Source organism: Acomys russatus, chromosome 26 (assembly GCF_903995435.1).
Source record: "Acomys russatus chromosome 26, mAcoRus1.1, whole genome shotgun sequence".
Lineage (NCBI taxonomy): Eukaryota > Metazoa > Chordata > Mammalia > Rodentia > Muridae > Acomys > Acomys russatus.
The window spans coordinates 17261487-17285225 of NC_067162.1; the positions used below are offsets into that span (position 1 = coordinate 17261487).

The 23739-nt window shown below is 41.0% G+C and overlaps 1 protein-coding gene across 1 annotated transcript in view; it reads right to left on the bottom strand.

Annotated features, from left to right (window-relative positions):
* Positions 1–731: 731 nt before the first annotated feature.
* Rpgrip1l (RPGRIP1 like) overlaps positions 732–23739 on the bottom strand; it is a 93591-nt gene continuing 70583 nt past the window's right edge. The window contains exons 23-26 of the mRNA XM_051168531.1: positions 15808–15991; positions 7860–7944; positions 3151–3284; positions 732–1572 (exon numbers count right to left, since the gene is read on the bottom strand). Of these exons, the coding sequence (XP_051024488.1) occupies positions 1460–1572; positions 3151–3284; positions 7860–7944; positions 15808–15991 (516 nt within the window). The 3' untranslated portion in view covers positions 732–1459. The remainder of the gene's footprint in view (positions 1573–3150; positions 3285–7859; positions 7945–15807; positions 15992–23739) is intronic.

Consider the following 23739-nt stretch of genomic DNA (forward strand, 5'->3'; position numbering starts at 1 on the left):
TAGCTGCTTTTCCCCCTGTTGAACTGTAATGAATTGTCTCATAATCTATTCCATCTTCCTGCCATTAGCAGGCTTTGAATGTTCACAAATAGGAGCAAAGAACTCATTTTCCAGGGCTTTAATCACACAAAGAGGGAATGCCTAATTCTCTAAATGAAATGGTCTGTGATCACTGAAGCAGAGATTTAATATAGCACGGCAAATTAGGTAGATTTTAATAAATTACTTATCTCCCTGAATACTTTACATATGCTTAAGAAGGAATAGCCTGTTTGCAAACAGTGAAAACCCACAGCCTATAAAAATCCTTTGAAGAAAATGACAAATAAAAAAGTAAATTAAAAAATGAAATGCATTATATCTCAGGCCTCCAGAGACAATTCCTTTGCAGCACTGATTCACAGCTCCATTAAAAATATCAATTAAACCCTTCAGCAAGACTGCGTAAAAGCTAGAAATTAACTTTTGGAGCTGCCTTTTGAGGTCTGGATATCCAGATACATCCCAGCATTGTGTAAGCTTGATGTAAGTTTTAAAAAAATGATAAAAAGGGTCTCATTTCATGAGTAACTAAGCATTTTAGAAGTTTAGCCATAGTTAAATTTTTTCTAATAACTTTAGTTTGTAAAGTAAGAATTTCTTGTATGTATGTATGTATGTATGTATGTATGTATGTATGTATGTATGTATCTTTTTTATATGAATACAATCCTGGATCCCATATCAACACACTAATACCATATTACCTGGAACAACTACAGTTTTTATGAAAAAACAAATCAAAACAAACCAAACAAAACCTGGGAGTAATTTAATAAGTTGGTGCCAAGTCTCCTTCTTTATATTTAATTGATAGAAACTGCATGCATCAAAGAAAATGCATACTGAGCTTTAATGTGCATAAAGTGGATATTAGCATTTTAAAGAGGAAGATTAACACATTAATCCAAGTAATTTTCATATATTGCTTCTAATAAAGTCTTCACAGTGTAAAAGTCTTAATGAGGGTAATCAGAGGGTTTCCATTTAGTGGGATGATTAGGGATAACATAAAAAGTATTTCTTCTCCTTGGTTTCCTAAGATTTTAGGCTTTTACTTACGAAAAATAAAAATGGGACTACTCCCAGTTACTCATAAGAAAACGTTGCAAATGCAAATAGATGTTTCATGCTATCATGTTGATATAAATTATTGAGAAGGCGGCTCACTTAGGAGCACTGAAGTCCCAAGGGTGGCAGTCATGGGGAGGAGGGGAGAGAAAAACAAACAAACAAACAAACAAACAAACAAACAAACAAACCATATAAAACTTGAACATTCAAGCCTAAACCCAGGCACTCCCTCCAGACTCCCTATGAATTATAGATTACACACACCAGAGTGATTACTCAAAATCTCACCCTGAAGCTTTCACGTGAGCATTTTCTCAGAAGTACGATTCCTCTGGAACAGTTTCTTTCAAGGCCCCAAGTCCTCTCTGTATTGCTGGTAGACAGACCGTAGGGCATGAAGTGCTTCCACAGTCACCTTCAGCTTGCCGATGCTGCCCCCATCTGCCCGGGCATCAAGAACTGAGGAGAAGGCAGCAGCAGAGGTCAATGACGTTCAGCAGTTTCCTCACTGGTCTAGTCCACCCAGCTTTACTTCACACAGCTTTGAGATGAACACAGTTGTATGAGAGTGCCACGTGAATTAAGACACACACTTTACATGTAAGCTTGAAGCTTGCCATATGAAAGGCTGTGGCTGTTCACACATGGCCAGACTTTCTTCTAACACCTGTGTGACTAACAAGTCAGACCTCTAAAACACTGCAAAGGTATGATGCAATCAGTGTTGGCATTGGTCACCTAGAACCTAAGACAACACTTCATTTAAAATAGGTTCATGTGTAATTAGGAAAGGAAAGTGGCGGACCGTGAACCTGAAGACATCTGTGAACTGGCTCTGAGGGTCGGAGGGTCACTTCTTGAGAAAGAGGTATCAGTGATGTCCCAAAGACAGACTATTTAAGTCTTGAAGCGTCTTTGAACATAGCCTGGTGTAATGTCAGCTCAGACCCCAGGACCCCATCAGCTGGGGAAAGACATCTGCTAGGGACCTAAGGCCAGGATTTGGAGTCTGTAGGTTTGATAGTGCTTATGGGTCTTGTGGTTTCTTGCTATTTCCTTGAAGTTTAATGATGGCGGTGGATCAAGTGTTCTCCAGCCTCAGCCTCCTCAACAGATGAACTAAACTATGGCTCCCAGTAGTTGTATATGACCGAGAACATGGTATTAAAATGTACTGGGAACAGTGCCTGGTCACCTGACTAGGTCCTAATAGGTGGGTGTCAGCCGAGTGTGATCCCTGTGGCCTCTTAGGAAAAGGTGGGTCACTAGACAGAGCTAACAAGAGATTGATTTTGGTGGTTTCTGTCACACTCTTAGTTCTGGAGTCTTTACTAAGGAAGAACAACATTGTAATCCCCTTGTTTTTTGCTCTGTGTCAAAGTGTAACTAGCTGCCACCAAGTTAGATGCACATACTTTATGGATGTTTCCAAACATGCTCCCAGTTACTTATTTGATCTAACTTGGGCAATCATTTGGCACCATGTGAACTCCCGAGAATCTGCCATGTATCCAGGACAGGCAGCTCCACCCAGCTGCCACAGCACTGCAGAGTCCTGGCCCTTAGGAGGTGCTCGTAAAGTGATGTGCCTGTGGCCTCAGAGAGGGCTTGCTAACGTAGCCAGTTCCAAGTGGAATCAGTGGGAGTTTCTCAACTGATAGTGAGTGGCCATGGCCTTCCTTGGTTATGGTTTATAAAGTACAAGTCATTCTGCATGTGTAATGCAAGAACAGAATAAGAAATGAGGCACTGCTCCAATCACACCTAATATGGTAACAATCTAGGATACAGTTATGAGGAGCACCCTAACTGTCAGAATCCTACAGTTAGCAGAGGAGACGATCTGAAGGCCAATTGTCTCACCCCTACACTAAGAAACGCATTAGTTAACTCCTGTGAAGCTTAATCATTTAACTTTTCTGTCAGCCAAGAAGGGTGGGAAAGGGGAGAACACAGGGACAGGCTTTCAGCACAGCCTTCTGCTGAGATGTGACAGATCCCCTCCCAGGCAGCAGAGAGGTCTGAATAAAGAGATACCATCAATATCCTGCTCAATGATGTCTCTCCCTTTCTGAAACACATCAACGAGGTCAACATGAGCAATGCCGACGTCCTCACACTCCAGGTCCTGCTCGTCCTCGGGAGGATCACTGACCACGGTGAAGCGCACACTAAGAAGGTACAGGACAGAGAACATCACTACTACGGAGCAAGACATGCCACACAGAGTTTTTAAAATAACTATGTGTGAAGTGGTGATGTTTTCAAGGATGCCAATAGAAAGGGATTGCATTTGCCATAGGCAACAATCTTACCTGAACTATTAGAACCTTGGAGCTCACCCACCTTTCCAATGAGCACCAATCCCCTTCCTAAGCCTGCATTGCAATTATTTCCAGAATGGAAGAAAATGACCAGGAAAAGGGAAGGACCCATTGTCCATGTTATAACACCATATTCGTGTGATATTTTGATACCTCTACTTTTAAAACTAAAAGGATGAAGCACACAAAGGCCATGGTAGATCGCACAGTCAGCATTTTGACAGACAGACATGTTCTGTGCCGCACTTTCCCCCCGAGAGCATACAGCTCAGGGTTGGTAGCAAGCAATCCACCCAACTCTATGTGTTGTCCTACAAAATGCAGAGGTTGCACCGCTGGGAGCGGTCTGAGTGCCCGCAGAGAAAGGCTGAGCTCCGCCCAATGGCTGTATCAGTTATTCATATTGCTTCAGCAGCCTTTTAATGTACAGCCACAACATCCAAGCTCTACTTTACTTTTAGACACATAATTGCAGGGCTCTGATGGAACTGATTTGAATTAGTGGCTTGTGCTGAGGCCAAACACACTTGGATTGACCAAATGGCAGGAATTTACAGTTAAGTACTCTTTTGATATGTCTTGGCAGCATAGCTTAAACCATGGGTATTTGTAAACCTTACCATTCTAAACTCTGTGAAACATCTATCCCAAATCAGAAACAAAACAAGAAACAGAAAAACTGAAGCCCCCGAGAAATCATGTCTTGAAAAATACAAACACAGTCCTTTCCAAACGCTGATAGATAAACACGACACTGTCGCGAATCAACTTGCTGAAGGTAACATTCAGCGTTTCCTTCCTTTACAAGGCCCCGTTTCTACCTAGGAATAGAATGTGAAGAACTTAGAAAATAGAGACCTCTCAAAATGCAAGTTAACACCTGTCCATACAGAAATCACAAGGCAGACTGCCAAGCAGTCTGAGTGTTTTGCATGATGCACAGGAAGGAAGGATTCAGATGGGTGGTTTGGGCAGTCCTTCTTAGTTGACAGCTCATAGAGCTCTGTGATGTTGAAGATATCACCCAGTCTCCCCGGTCTCTGTTGTTTATCTGTACAATGAAGATGATTATATTTAAGAATAGGGAAGGCTCTTGTGAAAATCAGATGAGATGGCACAAGTAACCAGAGCCTGGGTCACAGTACGCTGGGAAAAATGAAAAAAAAAAAAAAAAAAAAAAAAAAAGGCTGTTCAAACAGATTCTCAAATTGTCTACTGATTTCTTTACTCAATTAAACAAAAATGACTGTTGATGGAGCCAGAGAGATGGAGCACTGGCTGTTCTTGCAGAGGACTTGGTTCCAATCCCAGCACCCACATGGCAGCTCACAAGTGTCTAACTCTAGTTCCAGGGGATCCAATGTCCTCTTCTGACCTCTGCAGGCATAGCACACACATGGTGCACAGACATACAAGCAAGCAAACACAACAACAACAACAACAACAACAACAACAACAACGACACTGCCCTAGAATGAATCAGTTTGGAAAGGAGAAATTAAAAGATGTGGCCACTGTTGATTGGTGAATGACACACTAGCCTTCTAACAGTGCCAATGGAGGGCATCCTACAGATAAGAAAGAGGCTCTCCAGGGCATAGAGTAATGGGCTGTTTTCAGGTACGTTAGGTAACTTGACACTTAATATACTTTAAGCTCAGATTTTGAGATCCTATTTGCATCATTTTATAAAGGTAGGCTATTATCTTCATTTTGTGGATGTACATAAATTCTGAGACAAAATTTAAAAAACTGTAAGTTCTATAAAAAGAGCTAGAAAATGAAAATGCAATATTCTTGGCTTTAAATTTTTAAAAAGGATTTATGTATTTATTTGTTTTATGTATTTTATGTGCTCTATCTGTATGTACAGCTGCATGCCAGAAGAGGGCATCAGATCCCAGTATAGATAGTTGTGTGCCACCATGTGGTAGCTGGGAATTGAACTCAGTAGCTCTCGAAGAGCAGACAGTGCTCTTAACCATTAAGCCATCTCTCCAGCCCATAATCAATCTTCTCCTCCCCTCCCCCCTCTCGTTCTCTCTCTTTTTCTGAGATAGGGTTTCTCTATGTAGCCCTGGCTGTCCTGGACTTGCTTTGTAGACCAGGCTAGCCTCAAACTCAGAGAGATCCACCTACCTCTGCCTCCCAAGTGCTGGGATTAAAGGCGTGTGCCACAACACCCGGCTTAAATTCTATAGAGAGCAAAACGAGAGGTCAAATAAAATTCACAGATCTAAGGTGTAGATCAGTGTTAAAACCCCTGCCTCACATGGACAAAGGCAAGGACCTGGTCTCCATTCCCATTATTAAAAATAAACAAAACCAATGAAAGAACTAGAAAGTTAAACTCAAATGGAAGAAAGCTCATTAGATGAAGTTTAAAACTCAGGGACCAAATGCAGACCTATGTGTGTGTGTGTGTGTGTGTGTGTGTGTGTGTGTGCGCGCGCGCGCGACTGCGCACACAATTAACATGTGTTCTCCAGCGTCTCTACTTCTGAGCCCAGCCTCGCTAGTTCTCCCATCTATCCTAGAATGCCCTTTGGGTCACCCTTCCTGCTGGGCAGCCTCTCAGGTTGGAACCATATGTCTTGGGCTCTGTGTTTGCCTGAGTCTCTTCATACTTCATAAATCAGGGGAAATGTCACTTTCTCAGACTGGCTTGTTATCTTCTCTTTTAGGAAGTTTAACTTGTTTAGTTTGTTTCTCTTTTTAAGGGGCTTCATTATGTAGCTGGTGGACCTGTGACTTGTTATGTAGACAGGACTAGCCTCTAGCAGAGATCCACCTTCCCCCAAGTGCTAGTATTAAAGGTGAGCATCACTACACCCAGTGTTTGTTCAATTGTCACTAATCATCACATCATGTAATTAGCCTATTTGTTTACTTGTCATTATAGTCTTTCTTCCTCATTGATGGATTTGCTCAGTACAACATTTGCTAAAGAAAAAGAAAAAGAAATAAAGAAGGAACTTGAAGCAGGGTCAAAACTATGACCTGAAATTAACAATAAAAAACATTCTTGATAATTTGTTTTCATTTTATGTGTATGAGTGTTTGAATGTATGTCTGTGTCCCATGACATGTAGTAGTGCCCATGGAGGTCAGAAGAGAGCATCAGATTCCCTGGGACTGGAGTAGATGGTTGTGAGGCATCAGCTGGTGCTGGGAACTGAACACAAATCTTCTGAAAGAACAGCCCCAGCTCTTAATCACTGAACTGCCTCTCTAGCCCCAAATTGTAGGCTCAGTTTTCTTAACAAATATATTTTGTTACGAACTTATTAACCTAGAGTACCTCACTTATAACCCGACTAACCTGAACAATAGGAAAAGAGGATTAAAGAATACAGTAGTGAAACCATAAGGATATCAGTTCCAAGGAATGATTCTCCTGGTGTAATCAGCAGAATTTCTTCTGCTGGAACCTGGAGCAACCAGAACCCAGGACCTCAGCCCGAGCCTGGAGCCCTGAAGCCGAAGCCTTCCCTCGAGCGGTTCTCTCTAGGAGTGTCTCGAAGTGGAGTAATGAACAGTCAAAACTGTCCCCAGTCTCCAAAGGCCCTGCCTCTTGTTTTTGGCTCACATTTATACCTCCTCTCAGAATTTGTTCAAGGATGTTTTTCAGGATGTTTCACAAGCCTTTTTCTCGTCCCTCACTTGTGATCTAAACAAAAAACATTATTATCTCTCCTTCAAATTAGTAATTTTCAGAGTTTTTCTTTCAATGTATCACTGTCCCAGCGCAGATGGGACAGCCTATAGAAATCCTATAAGCAATCCACTGAGTTGTCTACTACTTCTGTCATGTCAAAAAAGAATGGTGACCACAGCCGTGCCTGCTAAGTTAGCACCACTACTGAGCAGGGCTGCCATCTGAGTAAGGGAGTTCTCGGACTAGGAGCTCCTTTAAGAAGTACTTCTGGGTGTTAAGAACAGGAGAGAACATTCCTTAGCTTTCTCTGGCTTTCGCTGGGGAAAGGGCACCCTCCTTTTCTTCAGCACAGAGAGCTGAGTGCCATCCCTGATTCATAGATAAGCATTTCCCATCTGTGGTCTGCACTAAGATTTTGTGGAAAGAAAACAAACAAACAAACAACAAACAAAATCAAGATAGGAACATTTGTGTTTGTGTTTGTCAGGGACATCTGGACATTTAAAAAACAAACAATGCTGGGTTGTAGGAGTTACAGTAGTTACTGTAGCATTTTCTCTTTTTCTTTTTTTCTCTGGTGCCTGGAATCAAATCTAAGATCTCACTCATGCTACGCAAGCACTCTACCACTGAGCTACCCCCACTCCTATGTCCTTTTACTTTCATACTTCTTTGGCGGGAACAAACTACGAGGATGAGCTCTAACATTCCAGAAACAAAGAGGACATAGAGAGATGTGCTTTAGGTAAGCTTGTTGTGAGTACCTTCGGTATGGCAGTTCTTGCCTTTGCAGTATGGCTTTTAAGATGCCTCTCTCCGCTGGGTTATTTTCTTTATCCAGGTAGATCACTATAGCAAAAGAAAAACACAAGTCCACCCAAGGAAGTCAACCCAGACCTCCGCTCCATTGGTACATCCTGAGCTCTGTGAATACTGGGTTTTAAAGACACACACCATGCTACCTTGTTTGTATGCCTGGGAAATCAGAATCTACTCTGAATGGCCATGTGATCGAGTGCCACACCACTGGCAGGTTTATGTGCACACTGTCAGAAAGGATACACGGGACATCTCAGATGTCTCATCACTGTCACTGCCTGTTAATGGCTCTGGCAGACCCCAGAGAAAAGCTGAGGGTCTTTATTGCTTTGAATTGAGGAGTTCACAGCATTTTCTTTCAACCAAGAAGCCAATGATAATGATACTGCATGGCAGCATGCTTGTCCTTCCTGACAGACCAGTAATTTGAGCCTCCTCTCCTGCCACCACATGTGATAACAGAGGCATCTAGTGTGCAGGCGAGAAGGCTCGAGGCTGCTGTGGCAGTGCATGCTGGCGCAAGGGAGAGGGGATTTTGGTGCGTGAAGACTGTTTTGGTCCTGGCATTCAGGAATGTGGCTGGAACAGATGAGATAACTGTCCAAAGTGCCACCTGGCAGATGGCAGCGCAGATGGGGTATACATGGGATTGGCACCTGCATTCTCAGCAGAAGACACTCTTACATGCCAGTCTGGTTAGGGCTTCTTGTGGCCACATCTCAACTCAGACATGGTCCGAAGTTCACACAGGAACAGTGCTGTGATCACTTTGGAGCTTGTGCTCCTTCCGTTCCACTGGGAACAAATTCAACATTTCACTGCAAATGTTTCTGAGGAAATGTTCAGTTCCAAATGACCATGAAGTTCCATACTATCAACTCATTCAACTGCTCAGCTCCCTCAGCGAATATTAACCAAACCCCAAAGGTGTGCCCCATGAGAGTGGGAGACAAGATGCCTGTATGGGGATGATTTAGTGGCTCAGGAGAAGTGGGAATCAATGAAGGCATAGAAGCCAAGTTACCCAGCTCTGGAACCAAGGCCTCTGTCCTTACAAGATGCCATACTGTGTGGGGTTCTTTATAGTACTGACATTTCAGAGACTAACACCAATGTATATTTTAAAAATTTAATATGTGGCCCATCACATATTCTTCTATTTCTTAATCCTAAGGTGTTTGGATATATTGATTTATAATACTGGAGGGCCAGAATAATGAAGGCAACGAAGGTAGTGTAGAGAACCACTGAGGTAGGTGGGTGATGGCTCAGCGGACAGAAATCCTTGCTGCACGGGCCTGGGACCTAAGGGAAATCCCTGGAGCACCAGGGGAAGGAGAGAACAACTCCCAAGGGCTGGTCTCCAACCTTCACATAGCTGATGTGGCACACGTGCACAGACACTTTCTCATTCACAAAACAACTGAAGCAGAAACAGTGCTTAGCATGTAAGATGGACACGTATCATGGCAGGAACTCTGTTATCCTTATCAAACAATAATTTGTCTTTTATACATAAATAAAAATATTTTCCTTGTATTAAGAGCATCTGAATATCCAACTCCAGCATTCAAATTCAAATAAAATGGTCTTTCAAATAAATTTAGATTAGTTTTGATGAATTTCAATTGTTGTGGTAACATTCATATAATTTAAAATGTAGCGTTTTAACCACTTTAGAGCATATTTTCATTGACATTAGGTTCGGACATGGCAGACATTATCACTACTATTCATCTCTCAAATCTCCATCTCATCCTAAATGAAACTGTACCTATCAATCAGTAACTTTTCAGTCCCTTGGCAACCCTATTTCTGTGTCAACCAACCTCTTCTAAGTGGGGTCACACTGCTAAGAGAATAAGCCAGTTAGTAGTGCTATTTTCAAATCAAAGCTCACCTCTGCTGCAGCCTGTATCGTATGCAATGCTGAATTATATTCTACTATATGCATCAAAACATTTTGTATTACCAATCATCCTCTGAGGGACTTGTGGGTTGTTTCTAGAGCTAAGTGTCAGGAGCAGTGAACACACAGTTCACTATGTGCCTGTGCCTGAGTCCTAGATTTTGATTCTTTCTGTTATTCACACAGAAGCAGAACTGCTGAGCTATACGGCGGTTCCATGTTTAACCTTCAAAAACAAAGCAACCGCCAACTATGTTTCTGCACCACCGCACTGTACAGCATTTACTGGGTGATGTTTATGCACTTTGGGTCGGCACTGAACCACAGGGTTAAGACCGAGGTTCATCTATCTTTTACAGATGTCTAAGCAAACCAGAGAAGGCTAGACCTTTGTGACAGCACAGTGAGCTGGAGCTGGTGCTCAGTGTGTCTGTGCCTCCTTCCCCTGCAGCTAAGCTTTTCATGGCATGTCAACGGGGGGGAGGGGGGGGGCATTTTCTTAGCCTGGCTGGAGCAGGGAAAGGTCTGTAGCTGAGCTGGGCCAGCCATCTGCTTTCTCGTTCTTTCATAAAGGGATATTGATTAGATCCATAAAGTGGACTTAAATATTTTGGTTGACTTTTTAAAAAATTGTTTGAAAATAAAATTCTCGTTCCTAACCAGTAAGTTTAGTTTTAGAAAAGTATCCCAACTTGGAATTGTGCCTGTTCATACAAACACAGCTTAGGTTGGGCTTCTGAGTTTAGCTTAGTGGTTCTCAGTGTTTAACACACATCCCAGTACTTGAATGGCTTTCTAAAATGCAGATTATTGTACTAAACCTTTGAAGTTGCGTTTCTGATTAAAGGTGCCTGCGGGATAGCCTAAGAATCTATCATTATACCATCTCAGAGCAACATTCATTCCTCCATATTTTAAGTGAGATCAGGAGATACGGAAGACTCTGCTGAATGCTGTGGGAAGAGGACACTTTGGCTACCTATGATTAGGACACACGGCTTTATGATGCGGTGAGCACCAAGATTCCCGTGGGATTCTAAAATAAAAGAAAGATATAAAAATAATTTCAAGTTTTAAACACACCCTTTAAAAAGTAATTATGATAAGCTGGGCAGTGGTGGCGCACACCTGTAATCCCAGCCTTCAGGAGGCAGAGGCAGGCAGATCTCTGTGAGTTCAAGGCTAGCCTGGTCTACAGAGTGAGTTCCAGGACAGCTAGAGTTACCCAGACAAACCCTGACTTGAAAAACAAGACAAAAAGTAATTATGATAGATACTGACTCTCCCAAACACTTACAGTGTTTAACTCCCATTCCCACGAGAAATCACATTTGTCTAGAAGGTGCTAAGTTCTGACATAAACTTCACAAAAGAACATACTTAAAAAGAGAGTCCAAACTCAAGCTGATCTTCAATTACCATCCAACGTAATAGCTTACAGTCGCAGAAAGGCTGACACTCTGTTGTGACAATACAAATGGGACTTGGGGCTGGAGAGTATTATGCTCAGTGCAGTCAGGTGGTATCTACAGAAGTTGATCTCATAAAGTTGAGTAGAATACTGGCTTCCAAAAGCTGGGGCAGGGGGAGGTGGGAGGGATGGGAAAGATGGACAATGTGTCCCAGGTCATATTAGATAAGAGAATGCGCTATTGTACTGTAAAGAATGACTATCTCAAAGAAGAAAGGATTATGAATATTTTTAGTATAAAAAAAGTTAAACCTTAGCAAACCCAGACAGGCTTCATCTGACCTGAACACTGTGTGTGCATTAAAACATCACATGGTAGCCTGTAAAGATGTATAGATATTATTTCACTATTATCTTCTGGGGTTCAGGGTTTAAACTTTAGGTCTCATGCTTATTAGACAAATACTCTAGTACTGACTATATCTTCACTCTAACATTTATTATTATTGTGTCAATTAAAAAATACAATAAAACATCCCTTACTCTGGTAGGTTGGAAAAATCTACATTCTCTGTCAATATCAAATGCAAGAAGAAATGCAAATTCTAAAAGGTTGTTAACCCTGAATCTTTGATAACTTTTATATTAAAATATTATCACTCCTGTAATCTTTATCTTTGCCAAATTTCTCTTCCTATTAGTAACAAAATCTGATGTTCTACATCCTTTTCATTTTCTGAATTAAACTTTAATTGTTCCAAAAGATAGACTGCTCAGTCCTCAGAGACCAAGGGTCCAGATCTGCACAAGTCTCATAAAATCCTCAGCCGATTTCATTAATCTTCCTTCTTCCTACTGTCAATTCCCCAGGAAGCTCTATTCAGCCCAGACAGCATTCTTCAGGCCTACCATTAATCTTTTTCCCCAAAACTATTTTCTTTACTCAGCATTCTCTGAGTAAAATTTTCAAGCCCAATAAAATGCAAATGTTTTATTCTTGCTACCAATGTCTATCAAGTGAGTTGAGCTTCAGTTTTGTCACTACCAGTAGCCCTAGAAGGTACATTCCTGTGTGCAGATAGAACTGGCATTAACACCTCCTCATAAAGATTGAATCTGATTATGAATAATCCCAGAGATAGCTAGCTCATTCCAGTCATCTTATGTACTGAATTTAGGCCTTGACATTCGAATTCCTTTTGTGTGATTCAGATCACAATGCAGAGTCAAGTCAGAGCTGGGTTCAGTGGACCTCTCTGTGGATAGTGTTCACACACAGAGAGTGTGTCCCAGTTGTGTGGGTAGTGTTCACACACAGACAGTGTGTCCCAGTTGTGTGGGTAGTGTTCACACATAGAGAGTGTGTCCCAGTTGTGAGGGTAGTGTTCACATAAGAGTGTGTCCCGGTTGTGTGGGTAGTGTTCACACAAGAGAGTGTGTCCCAGTTGTGTGGGTAGTGTTCACAAGAGAGTGTGTCCCAGTTGTGTGGGTAGTGTTCACACAAGAGAGTGTGTCCCAGTTGTGTGGGTAATGTTAACACAAGAGAGCGTGTCCCGGTTGTGTGGATAGTGTTCACACAAGAGAGTGTGTCCCAGTTGTGTGGGTAGTGTTCACACAGAGAGTGTGTCCCGGTTGTGTGGGTAGTGTTCACACAGAGAGTGTGTCCCGGTTGTGTGGGTAGTGTTCACACAGAGAGTGTGTCCCAGTTGTGTCCTAAATCTTCCATTGGATTTTAAAAGCCAATTTGGAAATAAAATGACCTTTATTAATATTCTGAGAGATTTGGAGGGCATAAGGCTGTATTATATGTACTTTTTCTAACTGAATGGTAAATCAGTACAATAGTTACTTTAACAGTTGTCTATATTCCAAAGATTCCAGCAAGTTTTTCTGTGATACAGGCATAATGTTTAAAGAACAAATATTCCCATTGTCCTACCAAAATGAAAAATAAAAAAATGCTAACAAGATGGGTGATTATTCTTCAACTTTATTGATGACCTGGGACTTCAGGTTTTCACAGGAAGCACCAGTTTCTAAGTGCTGAGTGCATTCCTTCCCCTGCTCAGTCTTAAAACTAGTCAAAACTCAGGAGACAAGAACAGAAGCTGAAGTATAATAAATATTGCTACTGAATTCCTTTAAGAGGTTTTTGTTTTTTGTTTTCCATCAAATTGCTAATTCCTTAGGAACATAAGCAATTGTTAAAACATAACCAGTAGTAGATGCCTTGCAATAAAGGGAGGAATAAAGCAATCTGGCAACAGGTTCCAAACAGACCTCTACAACTCATGTGCACAAAACCTAGGAGGCTTCAGCATGTACCACAGCCTTGATCCAAACAAGAATTTGATGATGCTTTCTGTGCAAATGGAAACATCTGTTCTGCTATATGGCCACATTTCTCAGTGTAGAGGCAGTTTCTCAAGAACAACTTGCTGCTAGTCGAACCAAACACTGTGCTGCTGACCTTTATACTATGTAAAAGCCAAAGTGTCTCTTTCCTTGGGGGTATCCTTATTAAAATTAGTTGAACATCTCTTTTGCTGTTGCTACTGCTGCTGCTACTACTACTACTATTTTTTTTTGTACTGTACAATTGAGTATCTTTAGGAAGCTTGAGAAAATACTTTTGGAAGTTTCTTCTTGAACAATTTATCTACCCTCATACAATATCTCAAGCCATCAGTTGTTACAGAGTTTGAGCTGGAAAGGATGTCAGAAATCATGTCTTCTATGAATAAGAAATGAAGGAACTAGGAAAGCAACATATCTGGACTAAGTGCACCCATTAGTAAGAACTGTGCACACAGAAGAGATTAGAGCAGTTCTCTGGATCCTCAGGATTACTGCCTCCACAATGAATGCATTTATAAAAATAATCAGTGGTTTTTATTTTTTTATTTTTTGGTTTTTCGAGACAGGGTTTCTCTGTGTAGCCTTGGCCATCCTGGACTCACTTTGTAGACCAGGCTGGCCTTGAACTCACAGCGATCCTCCTGCCTCTGTCTCCCAAGTGCTGGGATTAAAGGCGTGTGCCACCACGCCTGGCTCGTGGTTTTTGTTTTTAATAAAAACATTCTTAATTAGGCATGACCATCTATAATTCTGCTGCTAAAACAGCAAGACAGGGTTTCAAGACAAGAGTTCTTCTCTGTAGCCCTGGCTGTCCTGGACTTGTTTGTACACCAGGCTGGCCTTGAACTCACAGAGATCTGCCTACTTCTGCCTCCCTGAGTGCTGAGATTAAAGGTGTGCGCCACCATGCTCAGCTTATATGTGTTTCTTTTAATGCGGTTTCTAAGACTGGTAAAAAACAAAAACAAGAAAAACTTAGGAGCCTGGCTTGGTGGTTTCTGCTTTTAATCCCAGCACTGAGGAGGCAGAGGCAGGTGAAGTTTAAGGCCAGTCAGTCTGGCCTATATAGCCAGTTCCAGGACAGCCAGGGATACATAGAGAGACCTGTCTCAAATCATCATCATCATCATCATCATCCTCCTTAGTCCCCCGTGGTGCTTTGAATGACAATGGCCCTCATATGCTCATATGTTTTAATGCTTAGTCTCCAGTTGGTACACCTGTTTGGGAAGGATTGGGAGGTGTGGCCTTGTTGGAGGGATGTGTCACTGGGAGTAAGCTCTGAAGTTTCAAAGGCTCAGTTGGTTTCTTCTCTGTCTCATGTTTGCTGTCTCAGTATGTAATCTCTCAGCCAGGCCTGTTTGCTGTCTCTGTCCCCATCATGATGGTCATGGACTAACTCTTTGCAGCTGTGAGACCCTTACAAACTATTTTGAGTTTATCATGCCTTTATCATGGTGTCTCTTCACAGCAGCAGAAAAAGAACTAAGACAATGTCCAACCAGGATGAGATGGTCTACTTCATAAAAGCGAGACACAGCCATCTTCATGATTTCATATGGACTCCAGAGAATGTGCTAAGATGGTTCAACTCTTGATGAAGGTGGCTTGATAACAGTCTTTGTTTTCCTTCTGATTCGACATTGTTGATCACGTAATACTAAAAACTCCTTAGCACCTAAGCATTCTCAGGGTGTTCACCGGGTCTGTGTTGTCCAATAGACTTATGTGTCAGCTGACAGATAGACCAAGCCCTAAAAGGGGAATTTGCCTGCTGCAATGGTAAGAGCTTATGCATCATCTACTAGGCAGAAAGGGTTATGTGATGGCAATGACCAGAAGGGCAGCCACAACCAGAGCACTACATGATCTGAACGCTATAGCTAATAAAAAACTCCAGCGCACTACCCACTTTTAAAATGCCATGTTTTTCAAGTAAAATTCAACAGTAGACTTAGGTGGCATTTCCTGTAGATACCATAATAATAGGAGCAGCCAGATACTACTTTCTCATTGTCTTCTCTTTATTTTACAATGACTTAAAAGCAATTTTCTTAATTTTTATGCCATAGTGCTGGTTTTATTAATTTAGCCTAACAAGACTGCTATAAATTCATGTGAACAGTAGAGAATTAAACTCTGTTGACACCTTGGCTTCCTTCACAGAAGAGAAAACCCCACTTAAAAATTTATATTGCAAATAAAGCATACATACCGTTGGTATAGTTATAGTAGACCCACTGCCCACTCTTGGGTTTGGGCAGTGACATAGGAGTCTCTTCAGCAGGAAGACTGTAGAACCGGCACTCAATGAACAGCCGCTGGATGGTGTCATCCCTGCTTACCTGAGAATCGTTAAGGCTCAGAGCTATGATCTCAATCCGAATTTCCTCTGATGGCTGTTTAAAGAGCAAAATAAAAAAATAAGCAACCACCACAAAAAATCAGACAAAAATCATTTATTCTATTCTACTATTAGTTTAGAATAAAATGTCACAGCCAATAGGTTTCTTTTCTGGAATGCAGTGTGCACTACTGTACAGTTCACATGATAGATTATTCACGACACATAGAGAGAATGAGATTCTAATGCCCTAGGGTTTGAAGTTAACAGTGTCACGGCAACAGTCTCCTGATTTACATTTGAGGCTATAAACACCGCACTGGTAGTCTGTGAAGAGTGAAGATTATGAGGTCTTCATCTCCAATGGCTTCCAGAATGACAAGCATCAGTTGGCCTTGTTTCAAATCAGGTAATGAGGCACATGTTTGTCACTGCTCTATCTAAGCTGTAGTACCTGGGAACACTCAATTACACAGTGATCAAAGCACGTGGGACACTTCAGCACTATTATGCTAATATATAGCTATGTCAATCTATAGCAACGGGAGCAGAAACTACAGCCCCTTCTCCCATTTCTGCCATAATTTACTTCATTCAGTAAGTAACACATTTCAAACAAAAAAACCAAAATCTTATAGTTAAGTTTACATATTATTTCTTGCAACTTATTTTCCATTTCATATTCATAGAAGGAAGAATTAAAATGACATGTTTGATTTTCTTCTAGAACACGCAGGCATTAACGAGTTTTAGAAATGCTCCTTGACGAATGACCTCAGTTGACAGCTATGACTTCAATATTTTATCATAGTACATCATTTCCTTAGTTAAATGTGCTTCTCACCATTTAAAATTTGTCTTTTTTATTGTTAAAATTCTTTTTTACTATCAGAGCCATGCTACTTTCAATCATATAAACTTTAAATAATATTTAGAGAACCATGAAAATAACACGTGTTTTGTGATCTGGCTGTAAGAATTCACTGTTAAGTGTATACCAGCACTGAAATCCACTATAGTGACTATGTAGACATGTCAGAGTATGTAATTAAGCAAACTTAAAAAAAAATGAGTATCCATGCAAGAATGTGTCCACAAAGAACCATTTCCATTGCTGTCAACCTCCCTCAATATTTGATGAAGTAATTTTACCTGCTTTTTTCAAAAGACATTTTCTTTTATTATGCATTCTAAGACACTTTAACTAAAAACTGAAATCTGAATATTTCAATAAGGTTATTTTATTATTCAGTAGATTCATGGAAATTTTACTAGGATGACAGAGAAAATTCCACACCGTTCTGTCTGCACTAATACAGGTACAAGGCTGCAGCTGGCAATATTACCAGGATTAGCACAGTATGATGAAATATTTAAAGGAAATTTTTTTCTAAAACCTAATAAATCAAATGACTGCCAAATGTCATTAAAGTGACGGTCTTTGACTTGAATATGCTTTTCATATTCAAATTTGAAAAGAAAGAGATGAAAGCCTGGAAAGGTTACTCGGTTTCAACTAATAACCTCAAGCCCTCTCTGTTCACGTGCATAAAAAATGAAGTTGGCGCTATTGTCTAACCTCAGCTCAGAAAAACCCCGTCTGACTGGTGAAGTCTACATGGTAAAGAAAGTATCTTAAACACTATTATTTTTTCCTTAGAATGTATTGTAGTAGTAAGAAGTGTACACGTGTTTTATAGTGCTGGCACGAGTAAAGCACAATGTGGAAGTAAACAGGGCAGCTTAGACTTGCAGGGTAAGAACACGTTACATAACATTATGCTTCTCCCAAAAGAAGGTAAGGAAACAGCTGTGAGGAAGACAAATGTACTTGATTATAGCTTGTGAAGGCCAGAATGTAAAACTGTTTGTGACACATCTTATGAAGATAGAAATGAATTTTAAGACAGCATAACATTCTAATTTATTTAAGATGTTATTTTATTAACAATGTATTGGCTATACAATTCCTGAGCAGAAACTTGTATGATTTTAAGAACTACTTTGAGTTGTCAGGATGACATGGAACTCTCCAGAGAGAACAACTACAGGGAAATGCACAGAATTATCCCAAAAGCGGGGTGGAGGGCATTTAAACGTATTTGTCTACTTTTTCTTCTGCTTCAGTTTTGTGATTTTGCTGACTTCTCCCACCCCAATATTCTAATTTCCTGCCAAATACTATGCATGTAAGCCATGGTGACTTTGCTCATTTGATGCTGTACGAATCTCTAAGGGAGTGCATCAAGTCACCTATGTCCAGAGATCAAGTTTTGAAGAAGGCATTTTTTTCAAGTGATTGTCATTAATAGTACTAGGCAATTTATTTTGAGCACTTTATTTACTCTGCTAAGTGCAAGTCAAAAGTTCACCTAGTTCATGTAGCAAGACCTGGGGATGAAGGGGCCCAGCAGCTGTGTGGCTGCACGTGCCAGAATCACTCTTCTCTCTTCCTTCTCATCCTGTTCGTCCTCTGGCATTTCCTGCTTTCGCCAACAAGGTTGACCTTTGATTGCTGTCACTCACAGCTAAAAGGTCTGGAGTCTTCTCGCTGTTTGTATCTTTCCTGCCCTCCAACTATATTGTATAGATTACTATTTCTGTTTATTTTAATTCCTATTTCAATGCTTTGCTGGAATGTTCAGACATTGTGCAACCACTGCTCCCTTTTCTCATTCATTATCTGAGAAATGTCTTTAGATTCTTATTGGGGCTAACTTTTAATATGGGGTTTTAGTTATTAAAAATAGTAATTTGACAGAACGAGGGAGAAACTAGAAGGGATTAGCATAATAGATAACTTGTTAGCAATGGGAAACAGACTTTATCAACAAGTTCAGTCACAGTGAGGACAACTATTGTGTGCACCCAGTAAGCAGATCTACTCTCATGACCACAAAACCACATGTAAGGCACGAGGCAGCCTGACCTCTAAGCTCGTGCCTTTAGTCCCAACCATTCTTCTTTTGCCAGAGAATTCCCCAAGGCCAATGTGTATCACCTTTTATTTTGCTTGAAGATCTTTCTACTATCCTATACTCCAGCCATTTCCTCAAGCCATGGTGTGCTGGATATGTTTTTGTTTTTTTGCATCTGTAGTTTATTCTGTATGAAATAGCCTTTTCACAGGAAAAAAAAAATCCATCCAGCCATTGTAGACACTTTGTGCTGACCTCTAAGTGACTGCTGGCTGCTTTTTCCCACAGCCCTACTGCACTGCATGGACCCATCACCTAGCTGCTCCAGCAGGCAGGCACAGAGCTTACCAGTCTGCTCATTAACATCCTTTCCAGCACCTGGCACACAGTAGGCTTACAATAACCATTTAGTGGAAAACAGGAGAATGAATATCCTCTATATGGCCAGATGCCTTTTATGCTGCTAGAATTGTTTGAAGCAGCTGTTTCTTGGGCTTTCTCATTTGGAAAATATTTTTTTGCATGATAGAATTTTAGAAATAGGTGATTTTTAACTATTGCACAAACTCTTATTGCTATGGATTTTATGTTGTGAAGACTGTTTGAAATGTTAATACACTGAATCTGGGTGGCAGGATAGTATTACTGTAACTCTTTTGTATGTTGGAAGTTTGTCACATTAAGAAGACTTTAATTAAGAGAATTAGGAGTAATATAATGATTGGGAAGACAGTGGATGAAGCTGGGAATGGTCCCCAGCCCTTAGGAGCTAAGGCAGGAGAATCAACATGAGTTTGAGGTTAGCCTGGGGCACGTGCGCGCACACATACACACACTAAAAAAAGGGACTCCATTATCCTGTGTGTAATATAAGTCATCAAGAGTTAGAATGATTTGACTAAAATAAGTAAATCTGAAAACATAATATTGGATGAAAAAAAACTAATCATGAAATGACTAGTAGTGTATACTACCACCAATGAAAACCCTAAGAATAGAAGGAACATCGTATGTTGTGTATGGACACATACAGACATAGAAAATATGATTGTGTGCTTTGAGATGATCCAGCCAATTTCAGAACAGTGCCTCCTTGGGGGGCCAGGAAAGACAGGGAAGAATTTAGCATTTGGGGATTTGCCTTTATTAATATTAGTGTTGATACTCATTTCTTCAGCAGAGGGTTGACTTGCACATAGCAAAGTGTAGCAGCTGTGTAAGACTGGGTATTTGAAGAGCCAAATTATTATTTTTTTTTTTTTTACCTTTTCTGACATTTTCATATTTTATAATTGAAAAATTAAATGTGAGAGCAGCAAAGTGGCTTACTGGGTAGTGCTCACTGCCAAGCCTGAGTACTTGAGTTCAGTCCTCAGGACACACAAGGTAGAGGAGGGAAAGACTCCCTCAGATTGTCCTCTGGCTACACACTTACTGTGGTGCACGCACACATGCATGCACACACATATACACACACTAAATAAATGTAATTTTAAAAATTAAATACTAAATAATCAAATGCCATCTTATTATAGAAACTGAGACTAAAAGTCAATACATCAGTAATCTCAGTATTGCCAGATGCAAATCTTACTGGCTGAGACAAGTTGCAAAGCATCGCCATGAGTTATCCTCACAGAAATCCATGATACCATGTGTAGGGCTGTCAGGTTGGATTACTTTTTAAAAAAACAAATAGTCAAGTGGCACAGTGCCCATCTAGCATATGCAGGGTCCTAGGTTCAATCCCCAGCACTGGAGAATAAAGCCAAACCAACTCCACTGTGTCAGATGAATCAAGCAGGCTGTTGTGAGATCAAGTGTGGACATTTTCAGCCTGCTAATAACAACCTATACCCACTATGGAGAACTGTGGCTGATGTAAACTAGCATCAGTCGGGGGCAGTCATGGAACGGGGCCAAATCGTGAGAGCTCGGATATTTCTCTCTCTGTGCATACTACAAGCTGTCAGCGCACTTCCAGATCACTCTGTCACATAATGTGTAGTGTCCGTCTATGCTGACAGCTAAAAGTAAGTCTCATGCAGCTCTTATTTCAGTCACTTCTGCTCACCTCAGTCACAACTACATGCTGATGTTGACATCTCCCTAACTCGGGAAGCTGATAGGGCAACTGGTGAACAAGACAGTGATGGAAAGCATCAACTTACCTAGTACCAAGGTCCACATGATAAAGAGGAAACTACAAGACAGCTCAAGCCTATACCTTCTGGTGGATGCTAATGCTGTGTAGGAGTGTCACCCGTCCTTTACTTGTCTCAATCAATATATCTCTGTCTGTCTGTCTGTCTGTCTGTCTGTCTCTCTTTGAGTGTGTGTGTGTGTGTGTGTGTGTGTATGTGTGTGTGTTTGGTTTATTGTCTCCATCAGACTGGCCTGAGGGGCATATTCTTGATTTTTGACTGACACAGGAGGGCCCAGCACACTTGGACAGTGCTATCCCTACACAGACGAGTCTGGGCTGTATAGGAAAGGCAGCTGAGCAAGCCAAGGAAGCAAACCAGCAAGCAGCACTCCTATGTGAGGTCTGCTTCAAGCTCCTGGAACCGTGACCTCCCTTCATGATGGGCTGTAATCTGTAAACAAACTAAACTCCTTTCTCTCAAAGGTGTTTTTAATCGTGATATTTTATTACAGCAACAGGAAAGCAAACTAATGTGTACCTCACAATGTCTACTTACAGGAGACACAGTATGTGGGACTTGGTTCTTTGAGGCAAAGCAAATAGAAACAATAGAAATAGAAGGTGATCTGTGTGTGAACCACTGAAGAGTTAAACTGAGGTGGTAACTTCAAAGTCACCTTCGGTGGTGATAGAGGCATGTGTAAGGAGCCTGGTGTGCACACTGATTAAAGGAGTCCTCTTCTTCCTTCCTTCAGGCTGGGTATAGGAAAAGCCACCCAAAGATTCAAAGAAGCCCCCTTGACTTTATATCAGGCCCCATGGCATCTGGGCAGCAGGAATGATATCTATTTTTGGGAGGCATGGTGGTACACGCCCTAACACCAGCCCTTGGGAGGCTGAGAGGAAGACAGTGAGTTCCAGGACAGTCTGGGTTACCGAATGAGATGCTGCAATCAATAAAACCAGCGCTAAGGACGTTGCTCAGTGTTAGCACACAGTACAAGGCTCTGGGTTCGACTCCCAGCATCCCTCCTTCCTCCCACCAAATTCATCTTCATACAAGCTTTGAAAAGTTATACTTTTGAAGATGGTAATTATTTAGGAGAAATAAGAAGACTAGGGAGATAGTGTGTCTCCAGAACTCACAGTGCTGAGGTAATGTCTTTAACAAACAAAGCGAAGCCAAGCTAGTTTTCATTAATGGATAAGCTCACTTTTCTAACATGCTCTGCTAACATGTACCATACTGAAAACTTCAGTGATGGGATTAAAGTGGTACTAGGGGTGATGGAGAGTATTTGTTTTAAAAATGTTCTTATGTCCCTCTACCCCATGAAAACTACCATGTCTTTAATGGTCAACAAATTAGAGAGGCTTGTTAGCACATGTTCTAAAACATAGCTTTTAAGATATTTCTTGTCCTACAAGGACAGATACCCACGGCTTATTCTATTATCCAGGTGGTTTACCATGGTAGCAAGTGAAAGATGAAGAAAGGTTTTAAAAGCCCCTCAGCTCCAGGAGACTCTAATGCAGCTGCACCTGTACAAGCAGCTACAACAGGTGTCTCAATGGCTCTCAGTCAGGCTGCTTATTAGACTCACTGGGGAGCTACAAACACTGTCCTAGTTGAACTGATGTGGGTGGAGTCCAGGCACTAAAAAAGTATTCCTCCGGTGCATCTGTCTTGAGTAAGACTCAAGGGTTTGCCCCTCTCACAAATTGTCAGATGATCCGGATGCTGCTGGTTTGAAGTTTACCCTTAAAAAGCACTGTTCCAGCCACCTCTACACTCATACTCACTGATCCTTCTCTGCTACTTAGAGAGAAGCTTCCAGAATGATCACACTAAACTGTTTCTTAGTCACATGATATTTTTAGTACAGAGTTATTTATACATTATTTCTCTTGCAGAGGCAATCTATGTCATGATTAGAAACAGTTTAGTATAAATTAACCATAAGCAGCTTTTGTTTAATCTTTAAAAAGTAAAGTTCCTTGGACAGTAAGTCTAGTTATATTTACCGGAACAAACAAGAGCCAATGGATTTGTGCGCTGGGCAACTCCAGAACCAGAGCAAGCTCTAAGAATGCCAGAAAGCCATGTGATCAGACAGCAGCTACCAAAAACCATGTGAGAATAACTGGCTATAACTTATTCAAGCAGCCAGTTGGTTGCAGTTTGACTGATTGTTCCTGACTTGAGGAGCTGACTAGATTGCCTTTCAGGACTAAATAGAACTCAGTGACTGTGATTTGGTGTATGCTGAGTCAGTCTTCTCAGCCCAGTATAGATGCTCAGCCCTATCTATGGTCTCCTATAGAGTTTTACTTAGCACAGTCCACCCAGTAACTGGATAGCTGACAGTTTCTCCTGTAAGGATCAGACAGCAAATACTTTTGGCAATGCATGTTACATAGTCTCTGTCGAAACCACTCAATTTCCCCTTGTAGAGGACACAGGCAATAAACTAGGAAGCACTGTAGCTAAATGCCAGCAAATCATGACTTTTCACACATGTATAAAAATGTTCATTTTAACCAAAAGAGTTTGTATTAGCCAAAAATGTTCAAAACTCAGGGGTGTACCAAAACACCCTATTTAAATAAACGTGGAACAGCTGCATTACAGAATATTATGCATATATTAAAGCCAAGTATGTCTATACTATAGAAAGATGCTTCACATATTAGAGATTAAGTTAAAAAACAAAAAAATAGTTTTAAGGGAAATTATTA